We start from the raw sequence: 16,863 nt of genomic DNA, 5'->3' as shown, positions 1-16,863 counted from the left end.
GCAGGGTCAGCGCTCAACATCCCCTCCCCACCCCATCTTCAATTTCCTGGTCTGCCCCGGGCTTTCAGAAGCTCCGGGAACCATCCACACCCGATGCCACAGACGCCACAGGCTCCACGACCGAGGGCCGTCTCCAGCTCAGCTCGGTGGGAAGGGGAACGGGCAGGAGCGCCGGACACTCAGCCGCCCCTGCGGCTTCCCGGCCCCGGGCGGGTGGCTCCTCCAGTGGCCGAGGCTCCGGATGTGTGAAATGGCTCCAGGAGCGCCTGGGGCAGGCCAGGGCCTCCGCAGCGGGAGGGACCGAGGCGATGGCGGAGCCGGGTCCTCACCCCTCTAGTCAGCCAAACACGCCCCGGCGGCCCGGCAGCCCCTGGCTCGCAGCCAGTGGCTTTCTCTCTTTTTTAAACTTTCCGGCCTTGGCCATCACCGCCGATTGGGACAGGATTTCCAGCCCCCGCCTTCCCGCCTCCACACCCTCCGTGCAGGCCCTTCCAACCTCCAGGGAGGTGACTCCCGCCCCCGGGCACCGTGAGTCCCTGGCCCCGGCAGACCCTCCCCCGCCCCCGCCACTTGGGCCACCTGGAGCGAGCCGCTTCCCAAAGCGATCGGCGTGCGGCCGAGTCTGGGGCTGCTGCTGCGTCCGGGCAGGAACTCCCGCAGCCTCCAAAGGTCCAGGCCTGCCCGCAGCGGCATGCAGAACCGCCCCCTACTCTCGCTCTCTTCGAAAGACCAGACGCGGGGGGAGGGGGGGCGGGGGAAGTTTAAGGCCTGTCTTTAAAAAAAAATTTAACTCTTCAGATGCAAGAATTTGGGTGCTCTTGGCACGGTTATGAGCGCTCGGGTAGAACAATAGAAATGGGGGGTGCCGGAAATGGTGCAGGAAGACCCCTATAACCCTATAAACCTCTCCTCCCCCCCTCGCAGTTACTATTAGCATTAAAAGATCCCAGTGCCTTCAATGCAATAGTGCCTGTTTATAACTTTTCCCTGCTGGGTCCCCATACCCTATACAAGCCCCCTCCTCACGTTTTGAAATCACCAGGGCAAAGATCGCTCCCAAATCTGTGACCTCCCGGAGCTCTTGGGCCTCTCACCTGCTCTTGCCCCTGGCACCCTGACCTGACTCACCCTCTTCCCCCCAGTAGTTCCTCTGGTTTGCACCTAGACAAGAAATTTAGTTTCATTTAGCTTCCGGTCTTTAATTTTAGCAGGTCTCCTTTTTGCATGCAAATCAATATGGCAATTACCATCTAAAAGCTCGCCCAGCCCCGGGTCAATGTAAATTGATCATTGTCCGCCTTCCACAAAATAACACCGGGAGTCTGTGATGCATAATGAGATTATACTGGAAACTGTCTTTTAGATCAAATTCTATTTTATGCTGTCAGGATCTTCTCCTAGCGGACTTCCCCGCTAGTCTAATCACGGGGCGCCAGAGCCCATGGGTGCTGAGGGGCGATGGCTGGCCGGGGAGACATGGTTCTAAGAAATAACAAAGTGCGGGGACGCGCCCCCCCCCATTTCCAACACCCTCGACTAGGGGCCGGCGGAAATGAGCCTGCGCTGGGAAAGGGGGCCTTCTACAGAAACGTTGCGGGGGGGGGAAGTTCGTTGGTCAATTCCCATCCAACAGAAAGTCAGCTATCCCTTCCGGAGGAACACATGGGGGGCAACCAGCGAAAGCCGTCGGGCCGGGCTGGAGGTTGGGAGACGTCCACGGCCAAGTGCTCGGGGCACAGGCGGCTTGGCTGCCACGGGGGTGGCCTGAGAAGACCTTCCACTCCTGCCCCGGCTGCTTCTCAAGCCAGCGCCACCATCTAGGCCCCGGCAGCGCAGCCAGCCTTGCAAACAGACGGAATCCTGCCGGCCTTACACTCGGGCGAGGCAGCCCGGTCGGGCCGGGCTCCTCCAGCCAGGAGAAGGTCCTCCCGCCCCCGCGCGGCCCCCGGGGCACGGGTGTGACCCTGGAGCTTAACAAAGGGCCTTCAGAGCTCCTCGGGCGGGCGGGGGAGCGGTGGGGCCAGCGGGGAGAGGGGCGGTACGGCGGCCCAAGTGAGGCCCCCCGCCCCGCCGGGCTGGGTCTGCCGGGCCCGCCGCCCTCGAGGAAACCACCGAGGTGGCATTGCCGGGGCTGCTGGGCACTCCCGAGGACCGTCCTGGGGTTCGGGCGGCTCGGAGGCCGGCGAGCCTCCTGCCCAGCCCCGCGGGCTCCACCCGAGTGCGGTCTTCCCAATAAAAGCTGGAATTACCGGCTGGGCTCAGACAAAGAGGGACCGCGGCAAATCGACGCCGCGGGCAAATCAAACCCAAGCCGAGTTTACGCGCGCGTCTGGGGTCACAGAGGCGCCTGCTAATCCTCCCTACGCTGGCCGTCCCCGCACGGTCTCCTCAAGGGGGGAAAGAAAGCATACCTCCCCCCTTGATTCCGCCCAGAGGCCGAGCTTCGCACTTCTTTCGGTTCAGTCTCTCTCAGTTCACTAGGCCCTGCGCCACCTTAGCAAACAGGGCTTAGAGGAGCGCAACATCCCTTGCTTCCGACCCAGAATGCAAAGCTACTCCTCTTTTTCCTCCACCATCCATCCTCTCAGGGTCCAGAACTCAAAAATCTTTCAGAAATCCTCCTACCTGCTCAAGACATACTCTCTTCCCCACTCTAGATGCGAAGAAACTATAACCAGAAGCAATCTTAGTAACCAAGGGCCATCCACCCTTAGCTAGGCACCGTCGCCCTCAGTTTCCCTCTAGCCGAAGACACAGTATTTCCCAGTGAATGAGTGTGCGAATGTGGTCGTGTGGCCCACACTTCCGTGCCCTGCTCTGTCTCACCGGGCAGGAAAATCTTCATCAGGCATCGAGGAGTTTTTGTCATTCAGCCTGTGTATCTAAGCATGGATGTATGCATGTGAATGCTTTTTGTGTTTCCAAGTGACCCTCTTCACACCTTTAAATGGGCTTTTGTCTCTCGAAGGAACTTACAGAAATTCTGCTCCAGTTTCCAGCTCAACAAACTCTGGGATTTTCTCCTAGAATCTCGCTCTAGGTCTCAGTATTTGCATACCCATGTTTACATTCCTCGCGGCCAGTTCTTTCTCTCTTCTGTATCTCTTGTTCCATGTGGGCACCAGAGCCCAAGTGTCTTGATTTGTCTCAGCACATGTCATTCAGGCGCACATCTTAATCTGTGCATTCCTGTCTAATACGTACACCTCCCCACGACTTACATTCTTGCTTTGCCTATAATGGGGCTCGTTCCCAGACCAATATGGGTTTGCAGTTTAATGTAACTAGAGGATCCCCTAAGACTCCAAACCCTAAAAGGAAGAGGAGGGGGAAGGAGAGAGGAGTGTGACTAATGATTCATTTCTCTATAGGGTAACCCACCCACCAATTTCTACCTCAGGGAAAGAACGAGACCAATGCCTGCGGAGTTGTATTAAATTTTTAGACCCATTCAATGTTGACCCCATGGATGTGTATACAAATGATCGATCTTGTACACATCACTGTCCAACTCCTGTTTGGAGGCTGCCTCCCGGCACATATCTTATTTGAACTCTCCACAAGTTCATGGTTAAAAGTGTTTTTATTTACACAGACAACTCAAGGACCCCTTTGCTCTCTCCGACGCATACCTGTATGCACTGGCCAGGCATTTCAGGCTTGGGTCTTTGGTAGGCAACACTCTCGGTCAGAGGCCCCACTGACTAAAGCTCTGCGCAGACCTTCACATACTGGGCCGCTGGGAACGGTAAGGTCTAACCTCTGCATCTCCCCAACTCAGTTCCTTAAGTGAGGGTGCCCACTGTGTGTGTTCACACCTTCCCCATTGAGAAGTATCGGGTCAAATTAGATCACCTAGCAGCTGCGTTTGGTTCGTCGAAGAATCGAGCCCAATGTACCAGGATGTGAGACTGCATACACAGAAGAGAAAGGAAAACCCTAAGCCCAGACTCCCGCCTCCTCTCCCCAGGGGGCTACTTTGCCTCCAGGAATTTCTACTACACTCCCCACCCCCACTCTCCCTATCGTCTTTAAAGGGTTAAGAGAAACCCTCGCAGCCTTCCCTCCACCCTGGTCGCTGGGCCCGAAGGCTCGCTCGCTCACGGGAGTCTGCCGCCGCCTCCGCGGCCCGCCCCCCGCTTCCCGTCCTTCAGCCGGGAGGGAGCCTGCATGACTGTCTAGACCCATCTATCACAGGCACACCAACAACACCCGCGAGAGCGCGGAGACCCTACCCAGGACCCCCTGCCCGCACGGTTCCCGGCGGACAGAACGCTGGAGCGTGACCGCGCCTGCAGGGTCGGGGTGGGACTCTACGGGCTCGGGCTGCCCCGAGCGCACAGCGGGTCTGCCCCGGCCCCGGCCCACAGCGCTCCCGCCAGCCCGGCTGCCGGGGCACAGTCACAGCTCTGTGCGCTGGGCAGTCCTATTTTTATCTTGTCTAATCCCAAACTGGGCGGGGAGCACAGGCGTCGTGCTTAGAGAACAAGAGATAGGCGAGGGAGGCGGGGAGGAGCAGCCAGGCAGCGACGCGAGCGGGAGCGAGTTAAAGACACAGTCGAGGCGACCGAGAGCAGGAAGAAAGAGCGGGCTGTGCGGGCCTCGAGGCGCCGCACGCAACGCGCCGCCCGGCCAAGTTACACTCGCCTCCCGGTCGCCCCTCGCCGCCCATCCCTCCCCACTTCCCAGAGGCGCTCTCCGCAGCCCGGGCCGCGGGGCCCCGGCCTCTGTGGGAGGCACAGGCCCGGCCGGCCCTGCAAAGGGCTGGAGAGAATCGCTAATGAGCTGTGCGGCCCATTGATCCGGAGAACACTTCCTAATTAACTCTCAGTCACCTACTGGTGACAGCGCCTCAAAGGACAGCGCTGGGGCCGTCCGAGCCCCAACCCCGACCTGCCCGCGGAGCGCCTGGCGCCCGAACCCCGCGCGCGCGCCCCCCCCCCCTCCACTACCCCAGGCAATCCCGGTGAGTGGCGGCGTAAACCCGCACACTAAAGGCCAGCCTCGGGTTAAACCTGGACGGCATATTAATCACCGCCATCTCCCCCCTTCCTCCTCGCGGTGAAATCATGCCCAAAATAAACACGGGAACCAACACTGCAAAGCCCAGACCAGATAACAGGTCGGGGGTGGAGTGGGAAGGGTCGAGAAGCAAATGTATTTTCCAAGTGTCCACGTACAGGAGTCTCGGAGGCCGACAATTAAAATGACTTCCACACAAGCAATTCTGTTGGCCAAACCGAATCCAACACCTCGTAAGGATTGATTTCGGCCCGCGGTGTCCGTTTCCAGTGCCACAGGAAGTGTCAGATGGCTACAAATACCCAAGTCTGTCTGCGTTCACCACCCACCACCTTCTGGGGTGGGCCATTTCCTCCTCGTTTTTATTCCCAAGTCATTTTAAGGATTTTTCTCCAGAGACTACCCCTAGAATCAAATACCACTACCCCTCCTCTGGCCTTCTCTCAAAAAAGAAACAAACAAACAAAAAAACCCAGCTAAAACCCTGAGCTGTCTACTCTAGACACAAGAGGCTGTACGAATACCTATTTGAAGCGCGCTGGTTTCTTTTTTTAAGGTTTGTTTTTAAATACACATAACCCTCCCCCCTCCTTCGCTCTTCCATCCCCGCAACCCCCCAACCCTTTAGACGCCGGCGGCGCGCGCCCTCGTGCGCGCGGGCACTCACAGCCTCTGGCTGGAGATCGCGGACTTTCTGGAAAAGATTCATTAACTGCAAATTAAGCCTCGCCCCGGCTTCGGCCTACACGCGGCCAGGCTCAGCCGTCTCAGGGACCCGGGGACGTGCCCACTCGAGAGTGCAGGCGGCGGGAAGCCCGTCGGGACCACGCGTGCCTCGAGCCGCCCTACTCCGCACACGGCGCCCCGGGGCTTGCTTGGTCAACAGCAGGAGCACGTCGCCGCCGCCCCGAGCCCCCTAGCTGGCGGAGGCTCTGCAGCGCAGCCGCCCACCTGCTCCGAGCGCGGGCCCCGCGGCGCAGCGGCGCCTCGCTCTCCCCGCCTCGGCCGAGGATCGCGCCCGGGTGCGCAAGTTCCTCTTCGCCCTCAGCCTCTGCGCCGCACGCCCTCCGAGTGGGACCAACTTCCTCCGGCCGCAGACTCGCACACGCCCTACAGGGCTTTCCACCAGACTCCACGCTACCCAGAGGAGGACCCAGGTCTCGCCCCCGCGCCCGCCGCCGCCCCCGCCCCCGCACGATCTACCCCAACCCCTGGGGGTAGATCTTAAACTTAAAACCAACCCCACGACGTCGCGGGGAAGGTGCGGGTGGACCAGGGTGGCAGATTAAAATTTTTAAAGAACATTTACAAAACAAAGCGTCTGACCTGACTGGCTGGTGGGCGGGCGGGCCTTGTCGGAACCCCTCGCTCTGCTCGATTTCCTAGTATTTTTTTTTAAATCCATGTGATTCACGCTTTGGAGCAATCCAAAACAAAAAACAAAAAACCGGGATTCCCCTCCCGAGTCGCGCGGCAGCGGCGGCAGGTCGAGCTCGGCTCGGCCCGGGGCGCCCGCCACACACACCCTCGCGCACGCACACGCCGTCGTTCCACGAGCAAGAACGAGCTGCCCCCGGAGAGGTGAGACGAGGCAGCGGCGGCTGGAGGTTTTTACAGTTCTTTCCCGAGTCGAAAAAGAAAGCAGACGGGAACCCGCCGCCCTCCCCTTCCTGCTAGCGAGCTAACGCCGAGCCGAGCTTCCCAGCTTCCAGCCCAGCTCACCCCCCCGCCCGACTCGCGGCACTCAGCGACGACCGCGCTCCCGCGCACACAGACACACACTGCCTGCAAACTTCCAATCCGCGAACTCCCTGCTCTCCTCTCAGCCCCCAGCGGGGCGGCAGCCCCCCCACCCCCGCCGCGCCCCTCCCTCCCCGAAGCCCACGCCGGGCCGCTTAGGTTGGCTGCACTTTTAATAACTTACAGCTAGGAAATAAAAACGAAAGCGAGCAAAGCAGCCAAAGTGAAGCGCGAGGCACAAGCTTCGAGGGGTACGCCAGAGAGTCAGAGGAGCCACCCGCCGCTAGTCTGGGCCCCGAGGGAGGGGGCCGACTGCAGCCCGCCGCACGCACGCCCGCCAGCCCGCGCGGCCTCCGCGGGGAAAGGTGTTCCGGGCACTGACCTGAAATCCCCAGCCGGGGAGTAAGCAGGGAGCCTGCGATCCGGCGCTTTGAAGTTTTCCCCGGAGCAGAGTCGAGGCGGCGAGGAGGAGCGACGGGAGGTGGGGTGGGTGGGGAGAGGTGTGCGGGGTTGGAGGAAAGTGGGGTGGCGACGTTGGCGATGGGAGAAGGGGCCGGGCCGGGGAAGCGCGGCGAACAGCAAAGTTTGCCGTCCCCCGCTGCCCGCAACCCGCTCGCGGCGCCGCGCTCGCTCGCCTCCCTCGCCGTCTGCTGCCAGCCGGCTGCCCTCGGGGTCGGCCACGCCGAGGGGTGGGCTCTGGGCCGGGTGGGGGCGGGGGCGGGCTCAAAGCCTCCGGGCAGGTGGCGACAGCCCCGCGCGATCCTCCGGGCTCCGGCGGCTGGGCCGGGCTCAGCAGCTCTCGCGTCGCCGCTGCTGCCGCCCGCGCTCGGGCAGGAGCCCCAGCGCCATGCTGACGATTAGCCGCGAGCGCCCGCTCGGGCTGGGTGTGTATGTGTGTGTGAGTGTGTTGGCCAAGTCTTCCCTGCGCGGCGACAGCGCGGCTTGGGCTCACCGCCCGGCAGCTCGCGGGCTCCCCCTCCGCCGCCGCTGCCGCCTCGCTCCCGCTCTCGGTCGCGGTCTGGGCTCCGGCGCGTCTTCCCCGCTGCCGCCGAGCTCGGTCCGCGTTCAGCAAGGAGCGTAGCTCTGCCTCCCCTCGCCGCTGGGAGCCCAGGCTCCGTCTGCCGCCGCACGCCGCGATCCCAACGCGTCCCCCCTCCCTGGTTCCCTCCTCTTCCTCCTCCCCCTCCCTCCGCCCTCTCGCCCGCCCGCCCGGCCTCCCTCCCTCCCAGCAGCCGCCTCCCCTCCCCCCGCAGGCGCAGCGCTCGGGCGACAGCCAGCCGCCCGCCCGCCGCCGCCTCCTCCAGCTGTCGCAAGTTTGAGCTCCCCCAGCCTCCGCTCAGCCTCCGCTCACCCTCCGTTGCAGCGCCTGGGCGGTGGGGTGTCGGAGCGGTGATTCCCCAAAAAGGTTTGCCCGAGTTTCCCCAGCCGATTCCCGGCGCGTTTCGCCTATCTGGGTTCGAACCCCAGACCACTTGGGTGGCGTCCCCCTCGCCCCTTGTCCTCCCCTCCCCAGCTTGGACCGAGTTTCCTTCCTCCTTTCCATACTTCCTTTCTATTTCCTTTTTTTTCTTTTAGATTCACTTTAGAAGAAATTTTACATCTTCTTAAAACATAGTTCCTTTAGCTTTCTCTTTTATAGGCTAAATCGTCAACATTCAATTTTCTTCATCATTTATATTCGCCAATAAAATACTACTTTTTATGGATTCTCATTTATAGCTCTTTGTGTTATGCAGAGTTAGATATTATTAACATATCTTATTTTACATGATTAGAGTATGAGAAAGAGGAGAACAAAAAGAAAAAAAAATGTGTGATGTGATGTGTGTATGTGGGAGGGGGGAGATTTATCACACACACATACACACAAACATATTCATATCAAAATAAGGAAGAAGTACTCATAACTATTACAGCCTGCGTTTCTCCAGCTGATCACATGATCATAGCTGGTATGTATAACAAGCTTCTTCCACTACCATCCTGTACACCCTATACCCTCAGCAAGCACTCCTGTTGGTCATAGATTCTTGCCTGCTAAACTTACCCAAACCTTTATTCCTGAAGGAACTGGACCATAGCAGCCCAACCTGAATTATGATAGTTTTCCACTGACTTTAATCATAGGAAATGAAAGTATTAAAAGGCACCCTGGAGGATCTTTTGCATTCCATACAGACCCTCCTTTACCCACATTATTTGGTAGCAACCCAATTTCATCTTGATAGAAGGATCTCTCCAACTAGTGCAGAAACCCCAGTCTTTGCCTGTTAATTCAGAAGTCCCATCTGGCTAGGTCAAACTCTCAACTTCTATTTCAATGAAAGTATTGTCAGGTTCCCTGGCAGAAGCATTATTTTCCTTGGTACTAAGATCTCACTGGACTTAACATCATGGAGATGAGAAGCAAATATTTTGCTAGTGGATCACTTGCAGTGATAGTGGAGGAGCCTCTCCCATTTTCCTCCCTTGATTCCCTGACCCAGGAACTCTGACTGTGGGAGATATAGCACTATATGTGAAGGAATGGTGATCATACAGAACACTCTGGAGATATCACCTCAGCCCTGAAAGGTATTGCCATCTAGCTGGCACCATAACTGAGTCTCCCTTAGACCATTCCACCATTACATCTGTGGCTCTGTAAGGAAAACCATGGTTAGACTAATTAATTCCATGAGAATGGACCCATTGCCACATAACTATATCTCTGTATTTAAGCTGCAGGATATCAATGAGAGAGTATGAACGAATTAATAGAAAATGACTATCATGCAAAGACAAACAAGGGACTTTGTATCTCTTCTGAGGAAGGGATTCATCTGTTTTCAGTTGGACCTGGGATATTTGTACCATGTTAGGTGGAAGCACGACTTGGCTGTTTTCAATATTTGGAGATGAATACAGTTTAAGGAGATTTGCATGGGTTGACAAGGGGTGAGCTATGGTGGCCTTTTGATGTGGCCACTTGGCTAGGCCTTACCACACTTTCCAGCATTCCTTTTCTGTATGTCTCTGGGTAGGGTGGGATATAGCAGAGTTTCTTACAGGGGACTGGAGGGGAAGTGAAGCAGCAGTCATTTTATGTCCTCACTGGTCTGCTGGCTCATCTCATTGGTGAGAGACAGTGGCCAGGCCTGCCATTGCCCACCTTCCACTGGGCCTTCCTTCAGCTTCTTCTACTCTGGGACCAGTGTGGGTATTTAGTTCCATGAGGAAGGGGCTTGACTTCTGCAGGAAAACTACACAGTCAAGGTCAGAGGCAATAAGGGCTCACATAGGTTTCATTCTGTTTTCGTGGCCTCTAGCTTTTTTTTTTTTTTTTTTGGTGTATGGGTTCCGGATTGTTGCTACTTTACTTTACATCCATATTCTCTCCCTCGCGGCCTACTTTGTGACCCCCAAGCTCCAGGATCAGACACAGTCCTAAGAATTCAGCCTTACACAATTGTCTAGGTCAGACTGTTGCCTGTGTCTGATACTGGAGCTTGGAGTCCACAGGACATGAAGTCAGGGAGAGAAGACAGACAGATGGGCCTCATTTCTTAGTAGTTCTGCTTCTTCTGGGGGACCTATACTGAAATATTCCCTTTGTATTCTGGAAACGAATATTAAGACATTCTTTCTTAGAAATATAGAAGAAAGAAATATGATGTCATTAACTTATCCTTAACTTTCCTAAAGATCCAGAATTATGCTGTGCCTTTTTCTTTGAAAGTCAGAAGTAGCATAACACCCTAAATGTTACTTATTTGCTAGCAATACTTAACAGAGAAAAAGAGGGATAACTTTGCAGTCAGGAGAAAGACAAACGGCTTGGAAAAGACACAAAATAATTGTCAGCTCCTGAAAAAGTCTTTTTTAAAAACGTTTTTCTCTTTTTAAAACGGTAATAACTCCCCACCACAGAGAGGTGCTCTCACACTTACTTCTCCAATATTTGCAAAGCATTCAAGTCCTAAAATGTGCCAACATTTTTCAAACACAGGATTAAAAATAGAGTATTTTTGTTTAAAAATAATTATATGCCATAACATGGAAACAAATAATTCTGTAGTCTTTGGAAAACAATGGTTTGCCTGTGGATAAAGTCACCTTCCCGCCCTACCCTCAGCCATCATGTCAAAGGAACAATAACCTCCTAATGTGTTAAGTTCTCCATGCATTGTGTTTTAAAACAATGCTTTATGAGCACACCATTGGTGAGCTTTCGGCATTATCTCAGTATATGGTACATCTACAGAAATTTTTTATTTATACTCCTGTCCTTTTTTTTTTTCCTAAGGTACTTGAAACATTTTGCTTTGTAGTAATTTTTACTTATTTATGTTAAATAATATCATCTTTTGTAAGCCGCTGGTGATTTTGCCTGAAAGGCTGACTGTTGATAAGAAACATTCTTCTCCTTTTATTTGGCTGAGTATTTTGTAACAGAGGAAACATGACACTGTGGTCAGGCATCAGGCTTCAGAGAAAACTACTAACTTCAAAGTCTAGCTCTGCTCCCAGCCTGCTCTGCAACCAACAGCATGCCTTAACCTCTCTGTGCCTTATTTCTTTTCATTGGAAAAACTAAGATGATAACAAAATATCTACTTCCAAGATTTGTTTTGTAGATTAAATAAGCTAGTTCATGTAAAGTCCTTCACATAGCACCTGGCAAATGCTCAATAGATATTACCCATAATAATATTGTCTTCTGTGCTTGCCAATAAACTATGAAACTATATGGATCTAAAGGACAAGGCTTATAATTAACCAAAAAGAAGGAGTAAAGACCTTAGTTAATAAAAGTAAAATAATGTATCTTTTAAATATAGAGATATTGCTTCTACACAGAAATATTGTTAAAATAATAAATGTCAGACAAATAGATGCACATAACTGTTTTATAACTAGCAGCTGGATCCTTAACTCTCTATAACTTTGAAATGGAGCTGCAAAGTACAATGCATTTCCCTCAGTAGTTTCTCCAGATTCCCTTTGAATTTGTGCAGGGTCGATTGATACATACAAGCACTATTTGATAAAACATATTTTTCAAAAAGTGAGAACAGCACGTAATTACCTCTACATGATATTTCTTTGGTAATTGCAGATAAATTGGTAAAAATATTTCAATTAGGCAAGCAGACTATTGATTGCAACTTACTAGGCTGTAAGAAAAAGTGATTTTTCTCTCAAGTTTTAATATAAGTACTTACTTGTTTTATTTACAACAAATACAAACCTTCTCATTTCAGCAGCTCAAAGTCTTCATGGAAAAATCACATGATTACTAATCCTCAAGACTGACTCTCTGTATTTTTTGCAAGTTTTCGCCTACTTATTATGTTCCTGCTGGGAAGTTCCTAAAAATTACATTTCCTATAACTGGGAGTATTACTAGTTCTTTCTATCAATCTATTTTTAAAGTGCAGAACCTTCAGAACGTTCTGAATATATTCTTTTTAGAAAGGAAAACAAGAAGGTCACAGATTCTTCTTTTTCCTTTAATATTTCTCAACCACACACTCACACACACATTCCCTTTATATCTTACAAATTCATGAGAAAGCTCATTCTGTTTGCAATTTTAATTTTTGCTTTTGTTGACATGCAGTCTTCCTTAAGGGAACTTGATTATCCTTTTATACGGAAGGTAAGCTATGTACTATATTCATTTTAATTGAGGATGCACTGTTTGGAGATTACATCATCTGGTTATTTACATTTTTCCTTTCTTCCTTGAGTTGATCTCAAAGGAAACATGTGTGCATTTATAGTTCATGTATTACTGATAGCTATCCTGAGTATAACAGCATTTATACTCAGCTCTAGTTATAACTTGTTTCACCCAACCAAAACCACACTTTTCTACTGATTATAAGGTTTTAAATTCATCACAGATATCAAAGCGAGAGAGTACAGTGAGACTCAGTAAGCTTATGGAGGGGAGCTGGGGGTTTTATACTTAACTGAGGGAAACTTGATCATTGATGACACTGGTTTATGACAACGTCAGGATGGCATTAGGCAGCTCTGACGTGATAACTCCAGGGCACAATTTTTCACCTATTGGGAGGTAGTGTGAACATCTGAGCAGCTTAGCCAGTCAACTGTGTCTCCCTACAGCCATCATTCTTCCTCGAAAATCTAATGATTCTCTTAGTTCCATGGCAGAATCAGGTCACTCTAGGTAGTTCTATGTTATGTGAACAAAAGAATCACTGAGGATAGTAAAAACTAATTTTAATTTATCAAGGATCATACGTTAAGTATAATATTTTATAAATCATTTATTTTACTCTAAAATTAGTTGACAATTTTTTCCCCATAATTTGATTGGCACATTTGATAATTTGCACAGAAATGTACATGATAAGTGAACATAATGATGTTAAATAGTGGAAGATTGGAGCTGATGCAAAAAGAAAAGGTAATTAAATATATAGAAATTATAACATTATTCAAATTCCTACCCAATCTGCAATCCTTCCTCCAATTATACTTTTTTCTGGAATATAGTCTTTTAAGCCAAAAGCACTTAGAATGGTCATTTTAGAGATTATGAGAGAGGAATTATAGCCCAGAGAAAACCTACATGCAATAGGTAGCTAGGGGCAGGCTTATTGAATGACATTATTCAGCCAACAAGTTGATACATCATCTTAAATCTGAAATTTTGAACAACTGCAGATAAAATGTCCTAAAACATACGAGGCAGGATGGTGTCTTCAGTTTCCCTCACTTACTTTATCTTTCTTTCCTTTTCTCACTCTTACAGGAAGAGAATCTCCCTTTAACTCATTATGGTTATGCTATAAAAGACTGAGTGATAAAAAAATAAGTTTATTTCAAAGGTGCCTCACTCTGAATCATCTGAATGACAGGAATCATTATACTGAAGAATGGGACTCACTGAGAGCATATATAAAGGAGCCTTATTTTTATCCTCCACTGTCCATTCCCCCTGTGCTGTGAGACTTGTTTTGCCTTTGCTTCCTTGGGTGAAAAGCAGTGCACATCCCATACCTGCCATGGTCACTTTCAGATAACAAGAATCCACCAGTAACTTCCAGTTCCACACACAGTCTCAGTTCAATAATTATTTTGTTCAATCCACTGTATTAATTTCAACATTATGAATTTCATTTAAAGTTGAAATTCCACCCATCCCCCATCAAGGGAGAAGTTTTCAATCCACACCAGTTGTTGGAGCGTGGCATGAAAGCTCTTACTAGATTAATAATGTTGTGTGTGCCTGGTAGATGCTTAAAGCTGACACTTTCTCTTATGGTGCGTGGGTTCTTCCGAGCCCACTGCCCCATCACTGGGAATTTCTCACACGTGGTTCCCTTTAGGGTTACCAAGAGCAACTCTATTCTGGATGGTTAGTTTTAGCCATTGCCTATATCTTGTCCTATGCAAACAGCCTACCCAATCCATTGCCAGGAAACCCTATAGAAATTTAGGTCTTATAATGTCAGTAATTTATTTAAAAATAACTCATCATCACATGTGTGACATTTATGGAATACATATTTGTATTATACCCTCTAGGTATTTGGTTGACACTTGAAATACTTTAATCAGGAATATTCACCCTAAGGGTAGTGAGTCAGCATTTGAAAATTAGGAACTTTCGATTTCTACTGAGAGAAATAAGGAACCCCTGGAAAAATCATAAAGAGGTAGATTTCAACTAAAAACGATTGGACTATCATTGCCTCAATCTGCAACAGAGGACTTGTTAAACAGCCTAAGGGAATTTACAAATATGTACGTATTTGCTAAACGGGTAGTGGTTGAGATATGTTTATTGACTAGCAAATTTGTACAGATACTTGGCCTTTGGACAAGTTCTAGAGAACTCAAGGTGTAACATTTTCCCAAGTGGGGGTTTTAGCCCAGGTGTTTATTCCTTCGGTGCCACCATGATATGAAGGAATCTGTCATCGTACTAGAGGAAAAGGTACTAAATGTAGAACTGAATACCGATGAACTTATGGGATATAGGACTGAATATGGCTGCAACAGTACAGCTCAGGACTGTCTGGGGTCTATTTGCCAATTCATTTTTCTATGAGTGATAGAATTTGGTCTAAGCCTTGCTTTCACTGTAACATCTCACCTGGTTGTGCGATTTTGAGAGAGGATAAGTACAGCGCTCATGTTGCTCTAATCATTGGAAGCCTCTAGCCTCCAGAGTGGCAGTGTGAAGAAACTGTCAGAAGGCTGATTTCAACTCAGACACCTCTGTCCTTGATCTGACCTAATACCACCTAGCTATCCAGTCTTTTGTTCCTTAGGAGGATATGAGTCAGACAAGAATACACTGTGCGCCTCAAGCTCAAGGGGGGGCCATGGTAAGCTATCTGAGTGGTCTTCTTAAACTTGTTATTTTTTCACATTATATGAAGAGGGAAGTACCTTCCACTTTGTTTCCTTGAGGACTGCGATTGGGACTCACAGCACTTCAAGAACTCTCCCTTAAAATCTTCTCTTAATCTCTAAATCCTGACACTTTTGTTGTCTCTATGTAGTTGAGAAGCTTTAGATTAAAAAAAAAAAAGTTTGCTCTTTACTCCATTTCAAATAGTCGAATCACAATTCAACTTGGGATGTGGGAACAACTGGCATTTATTGTGCTACAGTCTCAGTCTGAGAAGGAAATAGTTCGATTTTGTTATCCTACTATGCATAATAAAATGTAACTTCTAGAAAAATATTTTCAGGTAAGTTTTTTTATTTTTTATTTTTTTATTTTTTTGCGGTACGCGGGCCTCTCACTGCTGTGGCCTCTCCCATTGCGGAGCACAGGCTCCAGACGCGCAGGCTCAGCGGCCATGGCTCACGGGACCAGCCGCTCTGCGGCATGTGGGATCTTCCCGGACTGGGGCACGAACCCGTGTCCCCTGCATCGGCAGGTGGACTCCCAACCACTGCGCCACCAGGGAAGCCCTCAGGTAAGCTTTTTTTGATATTTCATCACATAATCTGTAGTGAACCAATAATTTTCAGGCTACCACTGGGCTATTTGCTACAGTAAAACAGTGATTTAATCTAGTAAACCAATTGATTATGCGAAAGTATAACTTAAAAATTATCTTACTTATACAAATATAAATGTAACTAAAAATTATTTCATTGTTGGGGGGCAGAGAGATAGTAGAGCTGGTTCAAAGAACATTTTAAGGCATTTATAAATAGTGGAATAAGAAATAATAAAAATAATACCATGAAAGACATGACACTAATTAAAATTCTCTGGGGCAATAAAATCATAAATTTGGGTTTATGTTGTTTTTTTTTCTTTTCTTTTTTGCTGGTGAGAAACCTGTAAACTAAGACGTGGCTTTACAGTGGTGTCTGGGCACTAATCAAATAGTAAAGAGCTAAATCTAACTCAAGTACATTTTCCTGGAGAATTACATAATCTTTGGGTGATTCTTTTAAGCAATGCCCCTGCATGACATTGAAAGGACATACCACATTCCCTTTGTCTTATTTGCAAATTGTGGATAATTTTTCCTAATAAAGGACAATATATGCCTCCTAATGTGATTATGTAAGCACTTTAACTGTTTTAGATAATTAAATGAGAAAATAATGATGGCCACTATGTATAACATGGTATAAAATACATATTTCATATTCCTCAATTTCTTTGGATCTCACTAACAACAATAAATTTGGAATAACTGGTTTTTAAGGTCATATCTGACACCAAGAGCCATTCGTTTATTTTTCTAACTGCTTGAACTGTTAGCAACTTTCAACACTGTGGCCTTTCTTTTCAAACAATCTCTTCTTGGTTTCACTGACAGCTCTTCATCCTGCTTTCTATCCTAAGTATCTGGTTATGTTCATCTTTGTACTCTTCTCAGCACTATTTATAGTGTTTTCTCATATTCTTCTTTGCTGGGGATCTACCTCTTCTTCGCTAAAATCCTACCTCTTCTCCTGAGCTGTTACATGTCGGAGCAATTAAGACCTGGTCTGAGACCCCATTTTTTTTTCACTCTGCATTCTCTGTCCTGGTAATCTGATCCACGTTTATTGCTGTAAATGTCATCTCTAGAAAAATAGGCTCCAAATTAGTAGCTCTAGTGAGAATCA

The 16,863-nt window shown here is 49.5% G+C and overlaps 1 protein-coding gene across 1 annotated transcript in view; it reads right to left on the bottom strand.

The window, feature by feature from the left end:
- Positions 1–13,783, bottom strand: part of LOC308610067 (uncharacterized protein) — a gene marked incomplete at its 5' end in the record, with an annotated part of 54,680 nt that extends 40,897 nt beyond the window's left edge. Inside the window, 2 exons of the mRNA XM_081259336.1 lie at positions 7,145–8,097; positions 13,777–13,783. Of these exons, the coding sequence (XP_081115462.1) occupies positions 7,145–8,097; positions 13,777–13,783 (960 nt within the window). The remainder of the gene's footprint in view (positions 1–7,144; positions 8,098–13,776) is intronic.
- Between the last annotated feature and the right edge of the window lie 3,080 nt (positions 13,784–16,863).

This window comes from Mesoplodon bidens (genome assembly GCF_964165515.1).
Source record: "Mesoplodon bidens genome assembly, contig: HAP1_SCAFFOLD_401, whole genome shotgun sequence".
Classification (NCBI taxonomy): Eukaryota; Metazoa; Chordata; class Mammalia; order Artiodactyla; family Ziphiidae; genus Mesoplodon; species Mesoplodon bidens.
Note: the sequence above shows the minus strand (reverse complement) of the source record. Positions and strands in the feature narration are given on the sequence as shown.